The 21,781-nt window shown below is 36.8% G+C and overlaps 3 protein-coding genes across 9 annotated transcripts in view; 2 read left to right on the top strand and 1 right to left on the bottom strand.

Moving 5' to 3' along the window:
- The window catches only part of LOC111188977 (NACHT, LRR and PYD domains-containing protein 12), a 900,554-nt gene that overhangs the window by 380,492 nt on the left and 498,281 nt on the right, over positions 1 to 21,781 (top strand). The window lies entirely within an intron of this gene.
- LOC111196387 (NACHT, LRR and PYD domains-containing protein 12-like) overlaps positions 1 to 21,781 on the bottom strand; it is a 798,826-nt gene that overhangs the window by 447,091 nt on the left and 329,954 nt on the right. Inside the window, exons 1-4 of one of the 5 annotated variants that reach the window (XM_049477032.1) lie at positions 3,346 to 3,518; positions 2,487 to 2,583; positions 1,522 to 1,629; positions 1,276 to 1,389 (exon numbers count right to left, since the gene is read on the bottom strand). The exons of 3 other annotated variants lie outside the window; for them this stretch is intronic. In XM_049477032.1, coding sequence (XP_049332989.1) covers positions 1,276 to 1,389; positions 1,522 to 1,629; positions 2,487 to 2,536 — 272 coding nt within the window. In that variant the 5' untranslated portion in view covers positions 2,537 to 2,583; positions 3,346 to 3,518. Of the gene's footprint in view, positions 1 to 1,275; positions 1,390 to 1,521; positions 1,630 to 2,486; positions 2,584 to 3,345; positions 3,519 to 21,781 lie in introns of those variants that run through there. One more of the 5 variants, XM_049477033.1, reaches the window with a different exon arrangement.
- LOC111196674 (gastrula zinc finger protein XlCGF49.1-like) overlaps positions 1 to 21,781 on the top strand; it is a 238,905-nt gene that overhangs the window by 80,000 nt on the left and 137,124 nt on the right. The gene's annotated exons all lie outside the window — the stretch shown is intronic.

Here is a 21,781-nt window from a genome sequence, read left to right as displayed (position 1 = left end):
TTAAAGTTCACCTTTAATCTCTTTAGAAGTTTTTCTGGGCTCTTTTGTTACCTTTCGTATTATCCGTCTCTTTGAATTTTTTATCAGTTTTCCTCCTGCGGGAGGGAGGTTAGCTACAGTCCTGTGGATGTTAAATTTCTGAATAATATGTTAACTGTAGTCACAGGAAATTCAAGCTGCTTAAAATGGTTTTATAACCTTTAACTTTAACATGCTTTTAATTTAATTAAATTTTCTACTGAAACAACTATTTCCTTGTTTCCATGTTGAGTGTGGTACACACCACTTCACCAAACAGCACAGGGACTACCTGTAGCCCTATATATATAGACCCACTGATTGATTACAAGATTTAGACACCTGTGATGCTAATTAGTGGACACACCTTGATTTAACATGTGCCTTTAGTCACATTATTTTTAGGGGTACCATCATGTTTGTCCAGGCCTGTTTAATGAGTTTACTTTTTAAAACAATTATGTTGAAGCACAGTTCAAAATCAATGTCAGATTTTCATTTATTTATTTTCATAGAATTTATATTTAGTATTACTTTTGTCAAATTCAAGTTATTTCTCCAAATCTCTCTCTCTCTCCCCCATGCTCAAACACACACACACACACACAGCTGAAGGCATGTTTTCTCGTTCCAGGCTGCTAAAGGTGGAATATGGAGCTACTCTGGTGTTTATTTCCTGCATTAAAGCTCTCAGTTAAAATCAGTTACATTAAAATATTCTCATTTATACTGACATTAGAAATACAGCAATAATAATCTAGTCTGCCAGACACAAGACACTGCACAATGATTGTTGTCCCTTCACAGGATATTGTTGTGATTAATACAATTAATGTTTTAATTTGATTGATATAACTAAATTATAATATAAAATATAATTTAGTTTTGCCAATCTAACACTGATGCTTTTATTCAAGGATATCTGGTAGGTCACATGGTGCACTGTTCAATATTTGAAGGTGTGAGTTTAATGTTTAAATATTAAATATATTGTTTGTTTTCATTAATACATTTAGTAAGCAAATCTTACGATCATTTAAGAATTGCAGTTTATTACAATATAATACTTTTCTAAACATGTTTTTGAATAATGCAAAATACTGTTTTTTTTTCATCTGACAAAATTAAGAAAATTATTTAGATATTGATTGATTCATTACATACAGAAAAACTTGTGTGTGTGTGTGTGTGTGTTATGCTTTAAAAGGGTAAATTATAGTAAAAATCAGTAAATGATGTAAGTGATGTGTTTCTCACTGTGGGTCAGAGGTCATATCTTCACTGCTGAAAGTAGGACGATCCCCGATGGACCGGTCACTGTTCATAGAAACACAGCTGGGTTCTGGAGAAGCTCCTCTCTGGGTTTCAGTTCTGTTAACATTAAACACAGTGAAACTCCAGCATTTACACAGTGAAACTCCAACACACCACATCTTTAATAAAGATCAGGAACTGAAGAGCTTCACTCTCAGAACAGAACAGTAGTTTAGTGCAGTGATGTACCGAGACCCAGAGCTTCCTCCTCCACTGCTGAAGTTTGGAGGATTCATCATGGACCGGTCACTCTTCATAGACACTCCACTGGGGGCTGGAGATGCTGCTCTCTTCCTCCTGTAAACAGATCTTCATGATGATCCATGATGAGAGTAAAGTGTGGAGTAATGTGATGTAACAATGTTATCACCTGATTAGATCATATTTACTATATGTATTTTATAGATCTGTGACTAGTTAATAACATGTTTTGGTAAGAGCTACACAATTACACAATTATACTGTATTATAAACTAAAAGGTATATTTTTATACTGAACTCTAACAGAGATACAGAACAGAATAGAACAAGTCTTTCTGTGAGAAGCTTCAATCCACAGCTTTAATAACAAACCCAATCACTTCCATCTGATCTATATAAATGCAGCACATCAGGATTTCCTCATTTCTAATGCTAATGTAAACCCAGACAGCGTGTGGTAAAATCCGAGACGGATCCTCACAATGGATCTGGTTCAGAGTTCACTTTCACTACAGACTAATCCGATCCAGATTTTGAGCAAATTGTCACATTTATGTTAAAAAATATGGACGATATTTTGTAACATAAATGTGCAACCACCACATACCATAGCAACCACCTAGCAACAGCATAAAATCACTACAGGCACCACCTAATACTGTTCCTGTGCCAGAAGGAAACATATTATAAATATTAACTATTAGATATTAAAGGCAGATCTTTACTTTAAATGCAGATTAGAAACACATTCTACTATAAGAATAACTGGCTGGTTTGTTAAGCGTTTCTCTGTGTTTAAATACAGCACAGGGTTCTGACTCTGGTCCAGGAGAAACTCTGTTCTCAATATTTTAAAACTGTAAAATATGCAGATCACAGCTCCAGGATTAGAGCTGAAACCATTACAATACAAAACTACTTTACATATTAAACCCATCACTTAATTTACTCACTTTAGGACAGGAGGTCCTCCTCCACTGCTGGAGTTCTGAAGATCCATCATTTACTCTTCTTCATTCACACACAGCTGAACACTGCCGACACCGACCCCTGAGAACAGATCAGCCGTTACAATAAAACCTTTATTCTTACAATAATGACATTATCATCAGAACTGCATTAAACAAAACCTGATAAACTAACAAAACAAACCAAACAGAGAACGATACATAACGGTGTGATTTACCCTCATTACACATTATTCTACAGATTACAGAAACATTTACTGTTAATTATTTTTAGTAATATTACTGCATTACACAACATTATAAAAAATATACACACTGTTCTATTATTATCAATATTATTATTATGTTACTGAATCAGAATAGAGAGATTATTTAAGTATAATATAAAACAGCAGGTTTAAAAACACTAACACACCACGTGATCTTGAGCTCCGTTGCTCCCCCTGCTGGTTGAACAGCGCTACTGCATATAAACACGCCTTTATAGCAGCTCCGTGTTTTTATCTCCCCAACAGATCAAAGTCCACATTAAGCAGTAATGCGCTTTAAACAGCATAAACTACACTGTGATCAATAAATATCAATCTATATCTGCGCATTTCCCTTCAGTTTACAGCATTATTGATCTGTTACAGCTGATTGTTCTCCAGCCGGTCTGATCTAGACCAGGTCCAGGTCTGATCCAGGCCCGGTTCAGATCTCCATGCTGATCCTGGTTCTTCCAGTGGAATCGGACACTGAGCTGAGCTTAAAGAACCGGTTCTGGATCTGAGGAACCTTTAGAACCGGTTCTGACTTTAAGCTACACGGTTCTGTTCTACATTCTCTTCAGTTCTGAACTTACCGAGTGAATCCGGACTTCTGTCCTCTTCTAATGGCGGAGACTGAACTTACTTTCACTTCCTCCTTCACCTGAGTCTCACCTGTCTCTCTCTAAGCCCCGCCCCCTTGCTCTCTCACAGCGAATAGACGCTGGGTGGGGGGAGCTATCGTTCGTTTTTGGCTATTGTCAGCTAATCATATCACAAGGCTGAGTGGAATATTTGAATATTCATGAGTCTGAAGTTTCTCCCACACAACTGTAAAACCCCCAGTTTTCAGACGGGTGTTCTGCCGAGTTCTGCTACCCATTGGCGTAGGAACCGGGGGGGATGGGTGGGACATGTCCCACCCAATATTAGAAACAGGTGGATTTGTCCCCCCAAAAATGATATCAGTTCGCTCAGGTCAGCTGTACTATTAATGAGGAGACAGACCGGACCAATCACGGAGCCGGTTCAGGTATTAAGTCACGCCTCTCAGTAGAAACAGCCAATCAGCTTGCTGGTTTTGCGGCGCGCGGAGCAGAGGCAGTTTGCTGTTGGGGAAGCCCCGCCCCCTCGCTGTGAGATTTAGCAGCGGGATCGGGACGCAGCAGCTTCAGCTGATTTTAAAACAGATCTGGATATACGGAGATTTTACTAAAAGAAAGGTAACGATAGGCTAACCACTTCAACTGTGATGATATGTTTCTGATAGCTGGTTAAACATACACGTCTCTGAATCAGCACACAGTTTAAACCCACTGTGATTAATAAACTGCAGCTGTGTTAGTGTGTAAGCTTATCTTTGGAATTAGCTAGATTGGGAGTCAGGGTTAAAGGTAAAAAATAAAATATATATGTAATGTTTCCCTGTACCTGATCAGCTAATCACTTTAATTTTCAAACTGTTTATTCATTTAGGATTACAGGACTTACTGTGAGCTATAATGAACGAAAATTGATTTAACTAACTAGTTATCTAGAAGCTGGATGTAGATGATCGCCAGAATTTCGTACAGTACTTTAAGTTGGTAGTTTAAAGCAGTTACTTAACCCCGATCACTGCCCTAAACTAGTGTTTTCCACCTGATCAGCTAATAAACAGTCATTTACTGAGTTTACCTGTTAAAATCCTTTAGCCCCCTATGGAGCCTAAATTAATCATGTATATCCACCAGAGGAAGCTGTAGAATATGCAGAACAGTTTTAATATGCAGTAGAATATATAAGAACTGGGTTGAGAAACACTGCTGTAACCTGACTTCTGTTCATATGTAGTTCACAGTAAGACCACATATCCTGACGTTTATAAAAGTCTCTATGAAACGTAAAGTTACATTCTTTTACATAAAAGGACACCATCTTAAGAAGAGCTCTCAGTAGAAAAAAATAAAAGTGCAGGAGAAAATGTAAATATATAACAGAATTGACATGCCAATACATAATAATAATAATAATAATAATAATAATAATAATAATAATAATAATAACAATAATAATAATCTGTTATATTATTTTAAATATTAGGTGATAACTGAAAATTTTTGTCATATGTACATAATTCAGACATTGCTTGCATAATTTTTCTAACAACAGTAGCTGTAATGTGGAGTAACATGTTTAGGTTGTAAAATCACCTTATAATAATAATTTACTTTTAATTAAAAGTAATTTCCACAAATGTTGTTCTAGGAAACTATTGGGTGGGCTTGGGTTCATATTGGCAAATGTGTCCCCCCCAATATCAAGCCCGCTCCTACGCCCTTGCTGCTACCCGTCCAAAAGTGCTCCTCCCCGCACTGCGATAATAATGCTGGGAGAAAGGAGTACTGCCTCCATCTAGTGTCTTTGAGATGTTCTGCATTTTATATAAGGGTGGTTGACATGACATGGTCTTTGTTTTATCCACTTTGTCAAATATATGTAAATTATAGAAAAATATGTTAAAAACGGTGGTGATATTGTTCAGAAATTGCTGATTTATATGAACTTACAGAGCATTCATAGGATTAACATTTTTTTCCCACAATTTTCAGTGAAACTAAAAAAATAGAAATAGAAATTCATTTCAGGTTGAATGTTGGTCATGAAGTTAGATTAAAAAAATTACGTCAGGATAAAAACTAAAACTGTTACGTACCTGCACTCTTAAAAATTCAACTAACTTTAACTCAGAAAAACTTAATGGATGAGTGGAGAAAAACCAAGGCTGATAGGAGGAATAAAACAAGATTATCCTCTGAGTTCTGCCCTTTATGTTCTAGCCATAATGATGAAAGAATACAAGGTATTAAAAGAGGAGATTATTTAGTTAAAATCACAGTTTATGCAGATGATATTACAGTTTTTATTACAACAAAAAAAGACTTAGACATTATAATGGAATATTATACATTTAATAAAAAAGTTTCTGGTGCAAAGCTTAATATGGCTAAATCTGAATGTGTTTGGATTGGGGATCAAAGAAAGAAGTTCATAGTCGATGTTCCAGATAAAGAGCAAATAAAAAATTTTAGGTGTGTATTTTAATAATGGTGACTGTGTGGACAGTAAGTGGAAACAAAAAGAGGAAGTAGTTTCTGAAGAAATTAAATCCCTCTAACGACACGTCCAACGATCAGTCACCCAAACCGAGTTCAACCAGACGCAGTGGAGGAACCAGGTCCAAGTGAAGCTCTCTACAATGGAAGTGAAAGAGTAGAGGATGGAAATGACCGTCATCATGAAGATTTAAGTAGCAGCGGAAGCAGCAGCAGCAGCGGAGAGACAGACGGAGGAAATCCGAACACCAGCACCTCGTCTGAAGGAGACAGCAGCGAGGAGTACGAGTCTGCAGCAGCCGAAACACAAGCAAACCAAGTTCCTCCTCCTTCATCACCTCTCCTTCCATATATGACAAGATCTACCACCATACATACGCACAGGGGCTGCTGCATCCAACAAAAAGAAACGGAAGAGTAAACCTAAAAAAGGAGGTTAGAAGCAGAATGAACAGTACACTAAGAAAAATAAAAGAAATAAACATTTCTTTATCTCCTCTGTCTGACTTAATATTGCACTATGCAGTGTTGGGGGATTCAGTCTAAAAAGAACAGGAATGAGAAATGTTGTATACTTAAAAGAAAAAAAGCAGAGATTTGTTGTGTTGTGTTTACAGTAAACAAAACTAAATACATATGAAGATATAGAAAATCCAAAAAAATGTGGGATAATGGTTATTTCTTCCTTTCTATTGGAGAATGTAAAGCTGATGGAATTGGTTTATTATTCTATAATCAATTGTTTGAAATAATTAATTACAGATAATTGATTCCTGGAAGGTTAATCTATATTGATTGTTTTTATAACAACAAGAAATTTATAATTAATAATGTTAACACAGCTCAAGATTGAGTTATTAAAATGACACTTTTGAGAGAACTTAATGTCACGCAGATGATTAAAGGGATTTGAGAGGAGTGTAATAGAAAACAAAAAAGAAAAGCAGAAAATTATAAAGGAAACAAAAAAAAATCACAATTTTTATCAGGCTGTCCAAAATTACAAGCAGAGGACCTCTCGTCAATGTCAACCAATTACAAAGGAAGAAATTGTTGAAGTAAATAAGGATTTACATGATGGGAAAACTCCAGGACCAGACGGTTAACCTGCAAAATGTTATAAGACATTATTATAGTTTATTACAAAATTATTTTAATAAAGGCATTAGAGATGGAAAAATGAATGACTTGTTCTTTAAATTTGTGATTACCTTGATTTATAATAAATGAATGAATTTAAATAATGATAAGGAATTTTATACAATTACTTTAGATCAGAAAAAGGCTTTTGACTATGTGTCCAGGGAATATTTATGGAATGATTTGCAGCACTATGGTATTCCACCAAATTTCCTTCATAAGATCAAGTTATTATATTAAATTAATGTTAAAGGGTATTTTAACAGAATTTGAGACACATAGAGGACTCAAACAAGGCTGCCCTTTAAGTGCAGTCTTATGTGTGTGTTAGCAGTTAGTCCCCTTTAAATAAAATTAAAAATTATACCAGAATTAAAGGAATTGATATCTTAGGTAAAGAATCTTTTAAACTTACAGACTTTGCTGATGACGACATCACAGTAATCGTAAGAAATCAGAAAGAGTTCCAGATTATAGAATTTATGAAGACGTAGCAGGAGCAAAATTCAATTTGGATAAAACAGAAGACATCTGGATGGGATAAAATGATCCTCTATTTTTGAACTTAGCAAATAAAAATCAAATAAAAATTATAGGACTTTATGACAAAAGATAAATGTGCTGAAATTAACTGGGAAAATAAGGAAGAGGAAGTTGAAAATAAAATTAAATGGAAAATTGCAAATTATAAAACTAGGATCCGGATAATTAAAACTTTTGTTTTGTCAAAAAACGTGTTCCTTGCTACAATATATAGTTAATATATATAATATAATATATTAGTTTTACTACACAACACGGTTCACCAGACACAGGTAAGTTAGAAGGGCAGCTTCTAACTTAGTTATCTACCTGCTCTGAGCTAGCTAGCTAAGCTAGGAGACTGAAGCTAATTTAGCGATTAGCATGTAGAATTAAAGAGACTAAAAACAGCAGTAAAACAGCGGGTAGGTGTTCATACTGTCCCCTGTGTGTGTCTTTTATATTGTAATTAGTGTATTTAGCCACAGTGGTGTTAGAACTTGGCTATGTGAGCGGTTGCTATGGCTTGTAACTAGGTAGCTAAGCGCCCCCAGAGACAAGACCTGCTGAATTACAGGGTCCCCTATTTTACATTCAGCTTAAAATACTCTATATTAACTGGAAAATATATTCACTTAAGCTTTTATTTTATTAATAACAGATGATATTCGTGGCTCATAATGTGTGTAATATTTATGTCTATAGGAGACATGGGCTGCGTCCAGAAACTTTTGTTACTCCTCCTCTCCTACCCCGGAAGAAGGTGGAGGAATCGAGGAGAGGAGAGGAGGAGGAGGAATGGAGGGAAGGAGCTGTAATTGGGGAAATGGGACAGCTGATCCCTTTTAGATAGGATGTTGACTACCGATGAACTGAGCCAATCACAACGCTCACTTTTAGCACATGCCGGATACTGCCCAGCCAATCACAGCTTCTGAATAAAGCTCCACATACAAAAATAAAAACGAGAGATCAATAAACACAATTCCAAATTCTAGAGATCAAGCTTCAAAGTGCAGCCTGATTAGCCATTGATGAAGGTTGCATATGTAAATATTAAATTATTTTAATAGTAAAATATGATTTCATTGAATGTAATAAAACAAATAACAAATCTTAATAAATAATAAATATAATAATACATATTATATTTTGCATACATGTTGAAGTGAAAAAATATTAGATGAAACAGCATCAATGGAACATTACTGTCACACAGCTAAATATTCAGATATTCCAATAAAATCCTGCTTACTCCCAGGCATTTTGGCCGCATCTCTGGCCAGTGAGATATATATATACATCATGTTACAAATATGGGAACATTAATAAAGTTTTACTGAGCATACAGCTTATCTAAACAAAAATATATATTAGTGCTTTACTGGCTGTATAATTAGATAAGGAACCTAGTTAATTAATATGTTTATGACGTATATTTGGGCGTTGCCTGCTCCTCGCACTGCTTTTCGCGTGCTCTGTGGGCGTGGATGCAGTGATGTCATTGGAAAATCCTTAAAAGTCTTCCGGAGTAGGATACACTGATGTATCCTTCAATGGAAGCCTACTACAGGAGAATTTTAAGCGGCTTCTTTCGTCTCCTATGGTATTCGGACAGGCGGCAAGATGGCGTCACGAAATCAGTTTCCGGGTCACGGAGGAAAGGAGGAGGATCGGTAGGAAAAAGGAGACACTTTTGGGGTTTCTGGACGCAGCCACTGTGTTTCTTCATTAGGCTCCCTAAGTAGTGTACAAGATAAAAAATCTAGAAAAATAGCCTCACGCTGCGGAAATGCGGTGCGCACTCAACACAGTTTCTTACGCACTGATTTACAACATTGTTAGCGATACTAAAATAATGTTTTATGACGGGATTTTTTGTAAGATTAAAGTTTTAGTGTTCGGCAGGAGGTAAGGGTGTTTTAAATTTTCTTAACGCAATTGTTTGATTTACTTTATTAATAATAAATATTTGTATATAATACAATATTATATATAATTTGTGTGGATTTTTAATGTAATAGTTTTCTATGTAATACTTATTTTTTTGTGTAATAATCTTGTGACTTGTTGTTTTGTCAGCTTTGTGTGGTGTGTTCAAACAAGTGCGTGAATATATTACAGATTGTTTACTTATTATAAATTATAACTGCTCTTACTTTCTGTATCAAAAGTAAGGCTCCTTCTTTGAATACAATATTAGTGTGATTGCCAAACATTGTCAACTGATATGTATATAATATATTTCAAATATATTCTGTGTAATTATTTTACTGCTACTTATCTATCTATCTTACCATAGCTAGCCAACGCTAGTTAACTAGCTAACGCTAACTAGATAAAGCTAAGTACCCAGTAAGCTTTCTAACTTCTAAATTGAACGGTTTATCAACCAAACAGCGCCTGTGTGTTTCAATATCCACTTAAATCATGTACGTTTTATTCAGTCTTAATGAACTCTGGACTTTACATGTTAACTAGCTAAATGTATATAAACTAGCTGGTTAACTGGATGGCAGTACCTGCTGTGCACGCGCTGCAGGGTTTCAGCACGGCTCCACGTAGAGAGAGAATAAACACTCCCAAAACGTCTCTCTCTCAGAAAAGCATCTGAAAAGTTCTGCTCAGGTTTATACAGTTAAGATCTCTGAGTAAATGCTCCACGTTAGCCTAGTTCAGCTTCGTCTTCATCCATAATCTCCACAAACAACAAGCTCTTTTACGCTAGCTCTGTAACTGGGCTCTTAAACCAACCAACCTCGTGACGTCACCAGCGCTGCACAGGCAACATGGCGGCGCCCTAGCTCAAACGTAACAAACATAAATATATTATAATTTAGTGTGTAAACATTTTATATAACCCCCCCCCCCCCCATTATATTTTCATTCCATTACTATCACTATTATTTAAATTCCAGTATATTTAATCCCTTAGGAAACTTGTACAAACTTAAATGTTTTATGTCCCCTTTAATAGATTGATAAACTTTGATATCACCACTGGTAGCTTCCACGTCTATAATCCACCCAACATTAAAATACCTGAACTGATGCACTGGTGCCACCTTGAGGCAGAATAACGCAACAGCACTGATGCACACATTTGATGATCACATCAAATATCAAATCAAATCCTATTTATTGTCACATCACAGAGTATATATATGTATATATGAACTTCCAGTAAGAGTCTGGCTTCTGTTTGAAGGTATTTTGGACCATTCTTCTTTACAAATCATCTCCAGATCATTGGTACACGTGCAGTCCTCAGTTCTTAACTGCCATAAAAGATTAAACACTCTATAAAAACATATGAAATTATATCCCTTAAAATATACTAAAATAAACCAAGAAGACCCTTCGTTCTCACTGATGCTCAACACAACATCCAGAAAACCGAACCACATAAAATCTGACAGTGTCACACAAGACCAGGATAAGGATCCAGAAGCAGTCTCTCTGATCAACAATTCTGATCATTTCCACCCAAATTAAAATTAATTAAGATTCTGGCACCAAAATGTAACTACAGATACATTGTATTATAACAGTGAGTGTATAGATTACAGTATATATATATAACGGTTTAACACATTGATCATTAAATATTTACACATTCTTACAGCTCCAATACAGAAATAACATGATATAATTGTAATAAACGTACATACACTTATTGTAAAGTAATTAATAACATGTTGTAAAGTTTTAAGTCATTACAAATCTGTTCTACAGCAACATGTTCAACATATTCTCTTCTCTCTTTTCTCTCTGCAGGATCCAGTGACGTGTTCAGAGTGGTTGGTGATTCTGTTCAGCTGGAGATAAATGGATCTGTATCAGAGTTTGATGAGTTTTTCTGGGTGTTTAGTGGATCTGTTTCTGTTCTAAAATATTATAAACAATATAAAGATATTAAGCCCTCCCCCCGTTATAAAGACAGAGTGGAGTTTATTGAGGAAACCTGCAGCCTGACCCTGAAGAATTTACAAAAAGACTGATAATGGACTGTATGAAGTAAAAGCATCCAATACAGAAAAGACAACTACATTATGTGCGCATCGACTCCCTGTTTTAGGTAAGTCATTCCAGCACATCAGACATGTTTTATTTTAACATATTTTAATATACTACAGAAAACAAAGGTACTCTTTAATACAACACTATATCTATATTAAAACAGATAAAAGTTAATAGTTATTGGTTCACTAATTAACTCTTTCACTATTCACAATTTACTACAGATATAAAACTGAGGAGGAAACGACTAAACAAACCATCTCGGTTTCTGTATTGTCTGAAAAAACACCACCACACTGCTTTATGATATATACTGGTGTCATGGTGGGGTACAGAATACAGACACTCGCGGAACCAGTTAAGGATTTTATTAAAAACCCACAGGGTACAAAACAAAACAGTAGCAGTTGGTAGATAATACTGTTAAGCAGATACCAGGAGGAAAAGACCATTACCGGATAGTGAGGCAGTCCAATGGTCGTACACGGGGCAGGCAGTATCAGAGAAGATCCAGAATCAGAAACAATACACAGTCCAGCGTTCATACACGAGGCAGGCAGTATCAGAGGTGATCCAAAAAACGTAAACGATAAGCATTCCAGGTAATACACAATAATCCACAGAGTAGGCAAGGCAAAAATCAGAGTCGAGAAAACAAAAGCAAGGTCATACACGAGAAAACTGTAACAGAGAAAAGCGCTTTGTAATGTGGGCGAAACCAGGCAATAAGCGGCGTGTGTGTGTGTGAGCAGACCTTAAATAATACAGGTAATCATCAGTACTCAGGACTTCCTGGCCGGGGCAGGTGAGGTGTCACGTGATCAGCAGCGTGTGTGATGTCAGTGTGTGGTGCATTCTGGGTGTTGTAGTTGTTTGACTGAGAACCTCCGTTGGAGCTAAGTGTGGAAGGACAGGGAGCGCCTACAACACCAGACGTGACAACTGGAAATTCTAGCGTACATCATCTGTACACTACATTCTGCAAGATGCATTATGTGTGTTTAATAGTGAACTACAGTGACTTGAAAAAGTTTTCATACCCCTTGAACTTTTCCATATTTTGTCACATTACAACCACAAGCATAAATATATTTCATTGGAATTGAATGTGAAAGACCAACACAAAGTGATTTACAATTGTGAAAGGGGATTTTTTTTTTTTTAGTTTTACAAATAAAAAACTAAAAAAAGTGTGGTGTGCAAAAGTTTTCTTTGAGTTCAACCAATTGCATTCAGAAGTTACCTGATGACTGCTAATAATCTAATCTCAGTACAAATACAACTGCTCCAAGATGGCCTCAGAGGATGGTTAAGAGAATATTGGGGAGTAAACAGCATCATAAAGTCCAAAGAAAACACAGGCCCATGGTAACTCTGGATGAAATGCAGAGAACCACAGCTTAGGTGGAACAAGGTGCTTTGATCACATGAGACCAAAGTTGAATTTTTGGTCAAAATGCAAAAACGCTATGTGTGGCAGAGAATTAACACTGCACATCACTCTGATGAACACACCATCCCCACTGTGAAACATGGTGGTGGCAGCATTATGCTCTGGTGCTGCTTTTCTACATTTTAGATCAGAGAATATTCATGTGTTAGAATGGCACAGTCAAACCCAATCTAGAACTTGTGGCAAGATCTGAAAACTGCTGTCCACACACACTCTCCTTTTAATCTGACTGAGCTTGAGCTGTTTTGCCAAGAAGAATGGGCGGAAATTTCAGTCACTAGATGCGCAAAGCTGGTGGAGACATGCCCTAAAAGAGTTTCTTTCCACTTGACAATTGAATACCACTTTTGTGTTGATCTTTCACATTAAATTTAAATTAAATATTTTTTATGTTTGTGGTTGTAATGCGTCAAAATATGAAAAAGTTCAAGGGGTATGAATACTTTTGAAAGCCACTGTATAAATAAACATAAATGTACTGTTCAGGTTTTAAACAGCACTTGTAAAAAGCTGTATTTCTGTAATAGAGAGCGATTTTGACCAAAAGCAGCTACAGCTACTTTAGCTTTAGCATCAGGATACTGAGTAAACATCAACACTATCTGCTGTCACAATGCTAAGCTATAACAGAGCTGACCCCTGTGACATCACCCTCACCTGCAGAGGTCACGACCTCTCAATCAACTCCACCTGTTATAAAAAAAAACCTGTGAGGAGAAGGAAGTGACATCACCTGGAGGCGTCGCCCTTTCCCTGTCAGTCTGGGACAGCATCATCATCTGTAACCATAGCAACTCAGCCAGCTGGAAGCAGGAGAATAAAACGTTTACACACCTCTGTGCTGATATAGGTACACACACACACACACACGTGAAAAATTGTTTTTTTTTCTTTTTTAGCATGTTTGTTACTCCTAAAATATTTCAGATCATAAAACAACAGTCAGCTCTCTTATAGCCCTCCTGAGTTCATCTGCAGGAAGTGAAGATAAACACTGGGATTATTCTGTGTGTTCCAGATGCAGTGTCGCCCCCTGCTGGTGGATCTGTGTGTTTAGTGAAGACTGGACTGTATTCCAACATTCTGATCACCAATCACATCCGAGAGAGACGCAACAAATCATCCAGTTCTGTTATTATGGTCTGGAGTAAAAAATCAGTTTAAACACTCCTCTCTTTAATTTATCACATGATAGCAGCGGTTTTAAAGATTCAAATTTGACTGAAACGATTGTGTTCACAATTTCTTTAATTCAAGTGAAAGATTTCTTTATTTAGAGCGAATGATTTTTTTATTTGAGCAAAAGATTTCATTATTTAGAGAAAATTATTTTTTTTATTTTAGCAAATAATTTCTTTATTTAGAGGGATTTTTTTTTCATTTGAGCGAATAAATTCTTTATTTAGAGCAAATTACTTTTTTATTTCAGCAAACGATTTCTTTATTTTGAGTGAATATTTTTTTATTTGAGCGAATTATTTCTTTATTTTAATGAATGATTTTTTATTTAGAGCGAATGATTTTCTTTATTTAGAGCGAATGATTTTTTTTATTTGAGTGAATTATTGTTTTTAATTTGAGTGAACGAGTTTTTTTTTAAGCGAACAATTTCCTTATTTCTAGAGGATGAATTTTTAAATTCAAGTGAATGATTTCTTTATTTTGAATGAATGATTTTTTTATTTGAGGGAAAGATTTCTTTATTTAGAGCAAATATTCTTTTTTTATTTCAGCAACTGATTTCTTTATTTAAAGCAAATGATTTTCTTTATTTGAGCTAACAATTTCTTCATTTTGAGCGAATTATTTTTTTTATTTGACCGAACAATTTCTTTATTTTAATGAATAACTTTTTTATTTAGAGCGAATGATTTTTTTTATTTGAGTGAATTATTGTTTTTAATTTGAGTGAACGATTTCTCTATTTAGAGCAAATGATTTTTTTTTTATTTGAGCGAATTATTTCTTTATTAAGAGCGAATAATTTTTTTTTATTTCAGCAAACGATTTCTTTATTTAGAGCGAATGATTTTTTTTATTTGAGCGCACAATTTCTTTATTTTGAGCGAATCACTTTTATTTGAGCAAAACATTTCATTATTTAGAGTGAATTATTTTATTTTATTTGAGCAAACTATTTCTTTATTGTAAGCAAATGATTTTTTTTATTTTAGCGAACGATTTCTTTATTTAGAGCGAATGATTTCTTATTTTAATGAATGATTTTTTTTAATTTAGAGCGATTTTTTTTTATTTGAGTGAATTATTGTTTTTAATTTGAGTAAACGATTTCTTTATTTTGAGTGAACTATTTTTTTATTTTAGCGAACGATTTCTCTATTTAGAGCAAATGATTTTTTTTATTTGAGCGAATTATTGTTTTTAATTTGAGTGAACGATTTTTTTATTTTAAGTGAATGATTTTTTTTATTTGAGCGAATTATTGTTTTTCATTTGAGCAAAAGATTTCATTATTTAGAGTGAATAATTATTTTTATTTGAGCGAAAGATTTCTTTATTTAGAGTGAACAATTTTTTTATTTGAGTGAACAATTTATTTTGAGTGAACGATTTTTTTTATTTGAGTGAACGATTTCTTTCTTTTAAGTGATTTTTTTGAGTGAACGATTTCTTATTTTGAGTGAATGATTTTTATGTGCACAATTTTTTTATCTCATGTGCACAAAAGCAGAATAAACACACGTCTGCAGTGCTGTTTATATCTGCTATAATGGCATTTAGAGTCACTTTAAAAAAAAATTGAACCGTTTACTTTGAGATTAAAGTCATAGTATTTTAAGGGAAAATTAGATTAATTACTTGGGCTGCCAGTTTAGAAAGGGAAAAGAGCATTTTCTGCTCATGATCTGTTACAGGGCTGCTGTGATTACAATCAATTATCTACATTTATAACCTGCTGATTATTAATGCTGTAGTGTTACAGTTATATAATACATTGTGCAGATTTTGCTGTGTTGGCTTCTCTGTAGCCGAGCCTTTAACTCCTCTGCTGCTTCGCGGAGGTTATGCACTGTGTTTTAGTTTGGTTTCTGTGATTTATTTTATTTTATTTATCCATTGCGCCTCCCAGGTTCTGTACAGTATAGTTTAAAATCATAAAACATAACAGTTCTTCTCTGTTTTCAGACAGAAAGGAAATGTCTGTCAGGGTTGCCAGAAAATAATCCTTAATTTGCAGATATTTTCTTGCATCTCTGCTACTCACCTCCCTTACTGTTTTTTGTGCATATTTTGTTATAAGCTATAAACTGTATTTTATAATGATATACCCACAAAATGACAGTAATTATGTGTACAAATGACAGATAATCATGTTACTTTTTAAAAATAAAGATTAATTCTTATTTCACAGTTTGTGTTTTGGCAATACTGGTAGCTATAAACATATATAATCTATGCATTTCACCCCTACAGAAATTGTTTAAAAAAATGATGATTCATTCTTATTCTAGTCATTTTAACGTAATTTCTCTTAGAAAATATTTATAGGGATTGCCCGCAGTGGAGAAAACTGTGTAATAAAAACAACTACATATGATGTCAAATAATTGATTATATTATATATTAGAATGCAATATTGTGCACGCTCATTATAATCTGCTTTACTTTGCAAAACTCCAATAAAAGTGGGATAATGTGTAAAATTATTAAAAGGTAAATGTAATGATTTATAAATACTAAAGACCCTTTTTTATTCTTATTAAAACAGAAAACACATTTTAATATTTAAAAGAGTTTAAGAAAAGGGGTTAAGAAAAGAAAGAGTAAAGGAAAAATAAGCGGCACTAATAAAAACAGCTGCAACAGCAGCGATTTACACACAAATCATAAAACTCCGCCTTTATAGAAACAAATGAAGAACAAAGCTTCACCAATCTGCCAAAAATTATGGAACAATTTTATAAAAATATTAAAGGTGAAATAGTGAAAACTGGTGGAGCATGAACTGCAAATAAATACAGACTTACCAGCAGAGGGAGACACACAGAAACAAAACCTTCAGTGTTCAGTATGTCATGGTGGTGTACAGAACACAGACACTCGCGGATCCAGTTAAGATGTTTATTAAAACCCCACAGGGTGTACAAAAGTCAAACAGCAAAGAGTAAATAACGCCAGCAAACAGATACCTGGAGGCAAAGACCATACCAGAGTCGAAAGGCAGTGCAATGTTCATACACGAGGCAGCCATGTCAGAGGTGATCCAAAAATCCAAAACGGTAAACAGTCCAGGGGGCTGTTCCACGAAGCGAGCTAACCAGGCTTTTTAAGACAGGCCTGGCTCGTTTTGCTCAAATTTCGGCTCCACGAAAGAGGTTAGAGGTTATGGAGGTTATGTCACACCTCAGTCTGTGTCTGTCTAGTGTCTTTACTTTATTTTTGGTTCCTTCCTGCTCTTGTCCTCTGTTCTCTTGTTTTGTTTACTTCCCCATGTCATTCATGTGCTTCACATGGCTCTGTTTTTGTTTTGGTCTTGTCTCCGCCTTAGCCCCGCCCTGTCATCGGTAACCCCTCCGATCTCATATGTAACTCCGCCCCCTCATTACCTCCACAGGTGTCCCTAGTGTGTGCCTGTGTATAAATACCCTATGTTCTCCTTTGTTCTCTGCCGTGCTTTTTGTTTGATGCTGTCCTGTTCAACCCTGTCTGGATGTTAATCTGTGTTTTGTCTACGGAGTTCTGGTTTGTTTTCTTTATATTGTTTGATTCTTTGTTAGTTTATTTTACTTCTTTGTTTGTTTGGACCGGGTTTATTCCTTTGTTTTATAGTCATAGTGTTTATTTTCTTGTCCTAGTTTCTTGGTTTATAATATGTCTAATAAAACCGACTTGCGTTTGCATCCGGCCTCCTCCATGTTACATGTGGCTCCGTGCTCTCGCATCTGCACAGATCTGGGGTGCGTTTCCCGTACAACGACGGAGCCTAGCATTGAACTAACGTGGTACGATGCATCGTTAAACTAACTAACATCTGAAGTACGACCGTTTCCCGAAACCATCGGACTTTGTTGGTACCACGGAAGTCTGAACTATGTTGGTTTGAACCACCGTGGTCTTAACTAAGGTGTTTCCAGATGTGTTCGGCCAGACTTTCCCAGCAGAAAACGTGCAAAACTCACAATCTGTCAAATATTATGCCAAAAATATGTTACTAATATATAATTTAGGCTATTTATATTGTAATTATCACCAGAACATAACGGACACCAATACTATTAATAAAATAACAATGAACTGCAAGTAAAATGTAGACAATAATTGCTATATATTAATTATTATTTGTAACAGACAGTGTTACCTAAAAAAACATACACATATTTGCTATTGCAATATTCTTTTTAAATAAAATAATCACCATTCTGAATGAGTCTTATTAATATAAGAACTGAGAAATGTGTGTTACTCAGTGCCTCAGCAGGGTGAGCTCGACAGCGGCCGGTATTCTGTCGAGTTGTGCTACCTATCGAAATGTGCTTCTCAACACCAGTGCGCATGCGCGGATACAATTTTTTTTTAATTATAATTTTTTTATGGTAATTCTGTTCTTCTTTGGTGCATTAAACAACCGGAACCCCCTTGCCTTTTTTTTCTGAGTATTACAAATGCGTAAATGACGGTTGACAATAATAAAAGTAATAATAAGTGAGCATATCCTACCGAAAGCATGTTTAATATTGGGCTTTTTCTGACAATTTTCACGTTTACATATAAACTAGGGTAGCACGGTTTGACAGGGTAGTAAAACAGAGATATAGAGATTTTATACCTTTTTTATGTTTTATTTATGGCATTTCAAAAATATCTATGCTTGTTGCCTATACATATTTATTATCTGTTATATACATTATTAAACAAAGACTAATTGATAACATTTGTATAGGCCTAGAAACACACACGTGGTAAATGATACATTCTCTGGCCCTGTTAACTCCAGGGTAGTAATTAGGTAACTCAATGCATCTGCTTTTTGTTAACACCCTATAGTATTTAAGCTCTAGTGCTAAAGGCCGGTTGTCCTATAGGCCTAATAGGCACCAATGGCAAGAAAGCCACAATTTTCAGCCAGGGAACGTAGTGTGCTGGTAGATGAGGTCTACCTACACCGGCACACAATTTTCTCGAAGCTCAAAAATAATGTGACAAATGCTGAGAAAAAAAAATATGGCAAGATATATCAGAAAAGGTGAATGCAGTGGGTCATGGATGGAGACGCACTGCAGAGGACATGAGGGGCAAATGGAGAGACTACTCCAGTGTTACGAAGAGGAAGGCTGCAGCTCTAAGGAGAGAACAACAGCGGTCTGGTGGTGGGAGCATCAGTTTGCCCCCTCTTACCCCTGAGGAGGAGAGAGTTGTGGCCATCCTAGGCCCAGAAGTGCTGGAGGGAGTCCCAGGGGGCATAGATGTGTGTGGCTTGCACACCTCACAGACTTCAGCCCCCTCCCCCCCTCCTCCTCCTGGCCCTTTAACATCTGTTTCTCTGCAGGCCCAGGCCCCCTCAACATCAGCCATCCCAGCCCAGGCCCCCTCAACATCAGCCGGCCCAGCCCAGGCCCCCTCAACATCAGCCATATCAGCCCAGGATCCCTCAACATCAGCCATATCAGCCCAGGATCCCTCAACATATGGCGCACCCTGCTATGGCCGTCAGTCCTCAAGGTCTGCTCTGTCCCCTGAACCCTCGGAATCCCCTCAGTCTGGAAGCTCTTGCACCCGTTCTGCTGCCTCACCACTGCGCCCCTCACTAACCCAGACTCGCCGGCGCAGAACCATCAGGTGCCAGTGCAGTGAAGAGCTTCTCAGGTCTGAAGGGGAAAAAATATCAGTTCTGAGGGGCATCAGGGAAGAACTGGCAGCCCGAGGAGACAATGGCCTACCGGAGGGAAAAAATGGCCTTACTGGTCCAACAGGCCAGCAGGCCCAGTGTCACTATGTACATCCCCACCTCTGAGAGTAAGTTAATATTGCAATGTCCTTGCATTATATAATTTGCTGGTTGCATAAAGACTAATTCCTTATTTTTTGTTTACAGACCCTGAGTGACCCTTCTGCAACCCCATCCTTTTTTTGTTTTAAAAGGCCTGGAAATCGGGCCCACATGCCTCTCAAAATCCAACCCCTCGTCCTAGTCGTGGGAGGTGGAAACAGACGCAGTCTGGCCAACGGGGCTCTGGTGCATTAAAATGTTGAAAGCATTTGTATGAAGTGATGAATAAATTTGTACACCTGTATCCATGAAACCAGACATTCTGACATGTTTTTCTAAGTAAATGCAAGTATTTTATTGCATCTCCAACTACTAGATTATAAACCCCCCTCCCCCTAGATTCTAAATACCCCCCAGTATGATTTAATTATTTAAAATAATATGTTTGAAAAAATAATACAGGGACAGGATGAGAAATACTTTTCTATAAAAGTGTAGAGGGAATGATGTTTGCTCCTTTGTTCCTTTAATCAACATGTCTCTGCTGTGCAAAACATATCCTACTGCACAATGCTTTTTTAATGGTCACACATACCACCAAACCATCAGGTATAAAGAGAAAAGGCTTAGGATAGCTAATAAATAATTAAAATATTTTGTATAAATGGGTATAAAGAATGTGTCTACAACCAATAATAAATAAATACAGTGGTCATTTTATTCATTCACACTAATTGCTGCTTTTAACACTTTCACCTGATTATGTAGAATAACCAATGAGCACTGCCTATCAATTAACTCCAAGTATTTCCTGTTCCCTATATATGATGCAGACACATGTGAGGCCCTTGGCACAATGGCAGCATTACAGCGCATCATTGAACTTAATCGCCAGCGTAGGCGCCGTAGTGAGGTGGTATATATGAATGCTTTCATACGCACCACCTTTAACCCCCTTGAGGTCCTTTCAGATGAGGCAATCATCCGAAAATATCGCCTCTCTCGAGCAGCTATTGAGGAGTTGCTTCATTTTGTTCATCCTCATCTGTTGAGGGCCACCAGACGCAACTACGCTTTAAGTCCAACAGTGCAGTTTTTAGCCGCGCTGCGTTATTATGCCTCAGGTAGTTTTTATGAGGTACTGGGAGATGGACTGGGTCTCAGTAAATCGTCTGTGAGCAGAGCTGTAACAGCTGTAACCCAGACACTGTTACAGCTTAATGAGAGGATGACCTTTCCGAGTTCTGCAGAAGACATTGCCAGGGTTAACCACAGCTTTCATGCTATTGCCAACTTCCCACAAGTCATTGGTGTGATCGATGGCACCCTGATCCAAATTGCTAGGCCATCCCTCAATGAACCAGCCTACTTCTCCCGGAAAGGATACCCTGCTCTGAATGTCCAGGTGGTGTGTGACTCTCAGGGTGTATTTACAGACATCGTAGCCAAGTGGCCAGGGAGTACTCATGACTCATTCATCTGGGCCAACTCTGCTCTCTGTCAGGTGGCGGAAGGTGGTGGTTTTAAGGGCAGCTGGCTCCTGGGAGACAGTGGCTACCCTTTGCGCCCCTACCTACTCACACCCATCCAGCAGGCACGCACTGAGGCAGAAGAGCGGTACAACAGTGCTCATACCCAAACTCGTGCTGTGGTGGAGAGGGCCATTGGTCTGTGGAAGCAGCGTTTCCGGTGTCTGAGCAGGTCTGCTGGTGGCCTACAACTGCATCCCACAAAATGCTGTGCTGTGGTGGTGGTAACAGCACTGCTGCACAACACTGCCCTGAAGGCAAATGTGCAGTTGCCAGAGGATGAGTACATGCCTGTCGAGGATGCTGAGGATGCTGTGTTTGATC

Source organism: Astyanax mexicanus, chromosome 4, assembly GCF_023375975.1.
Source record: "Astyanax mexicanus isolate ESR-SI-001 chromosome 4, AstMex3_surface, whole genome shotgun sequence".
Taxonomy (NCBI): Eukaryota; Metazoa; Chordata; class Actinopteri; order Characiformes; family Acestrorhamphidae; genus Astyanax; species Astyanax mexicanus.
The sequence above is the reverse complement of the archived record's forward strand: the minus strand, read 5'-3'. Positions and strand labels throughout refer to the sequence as shown.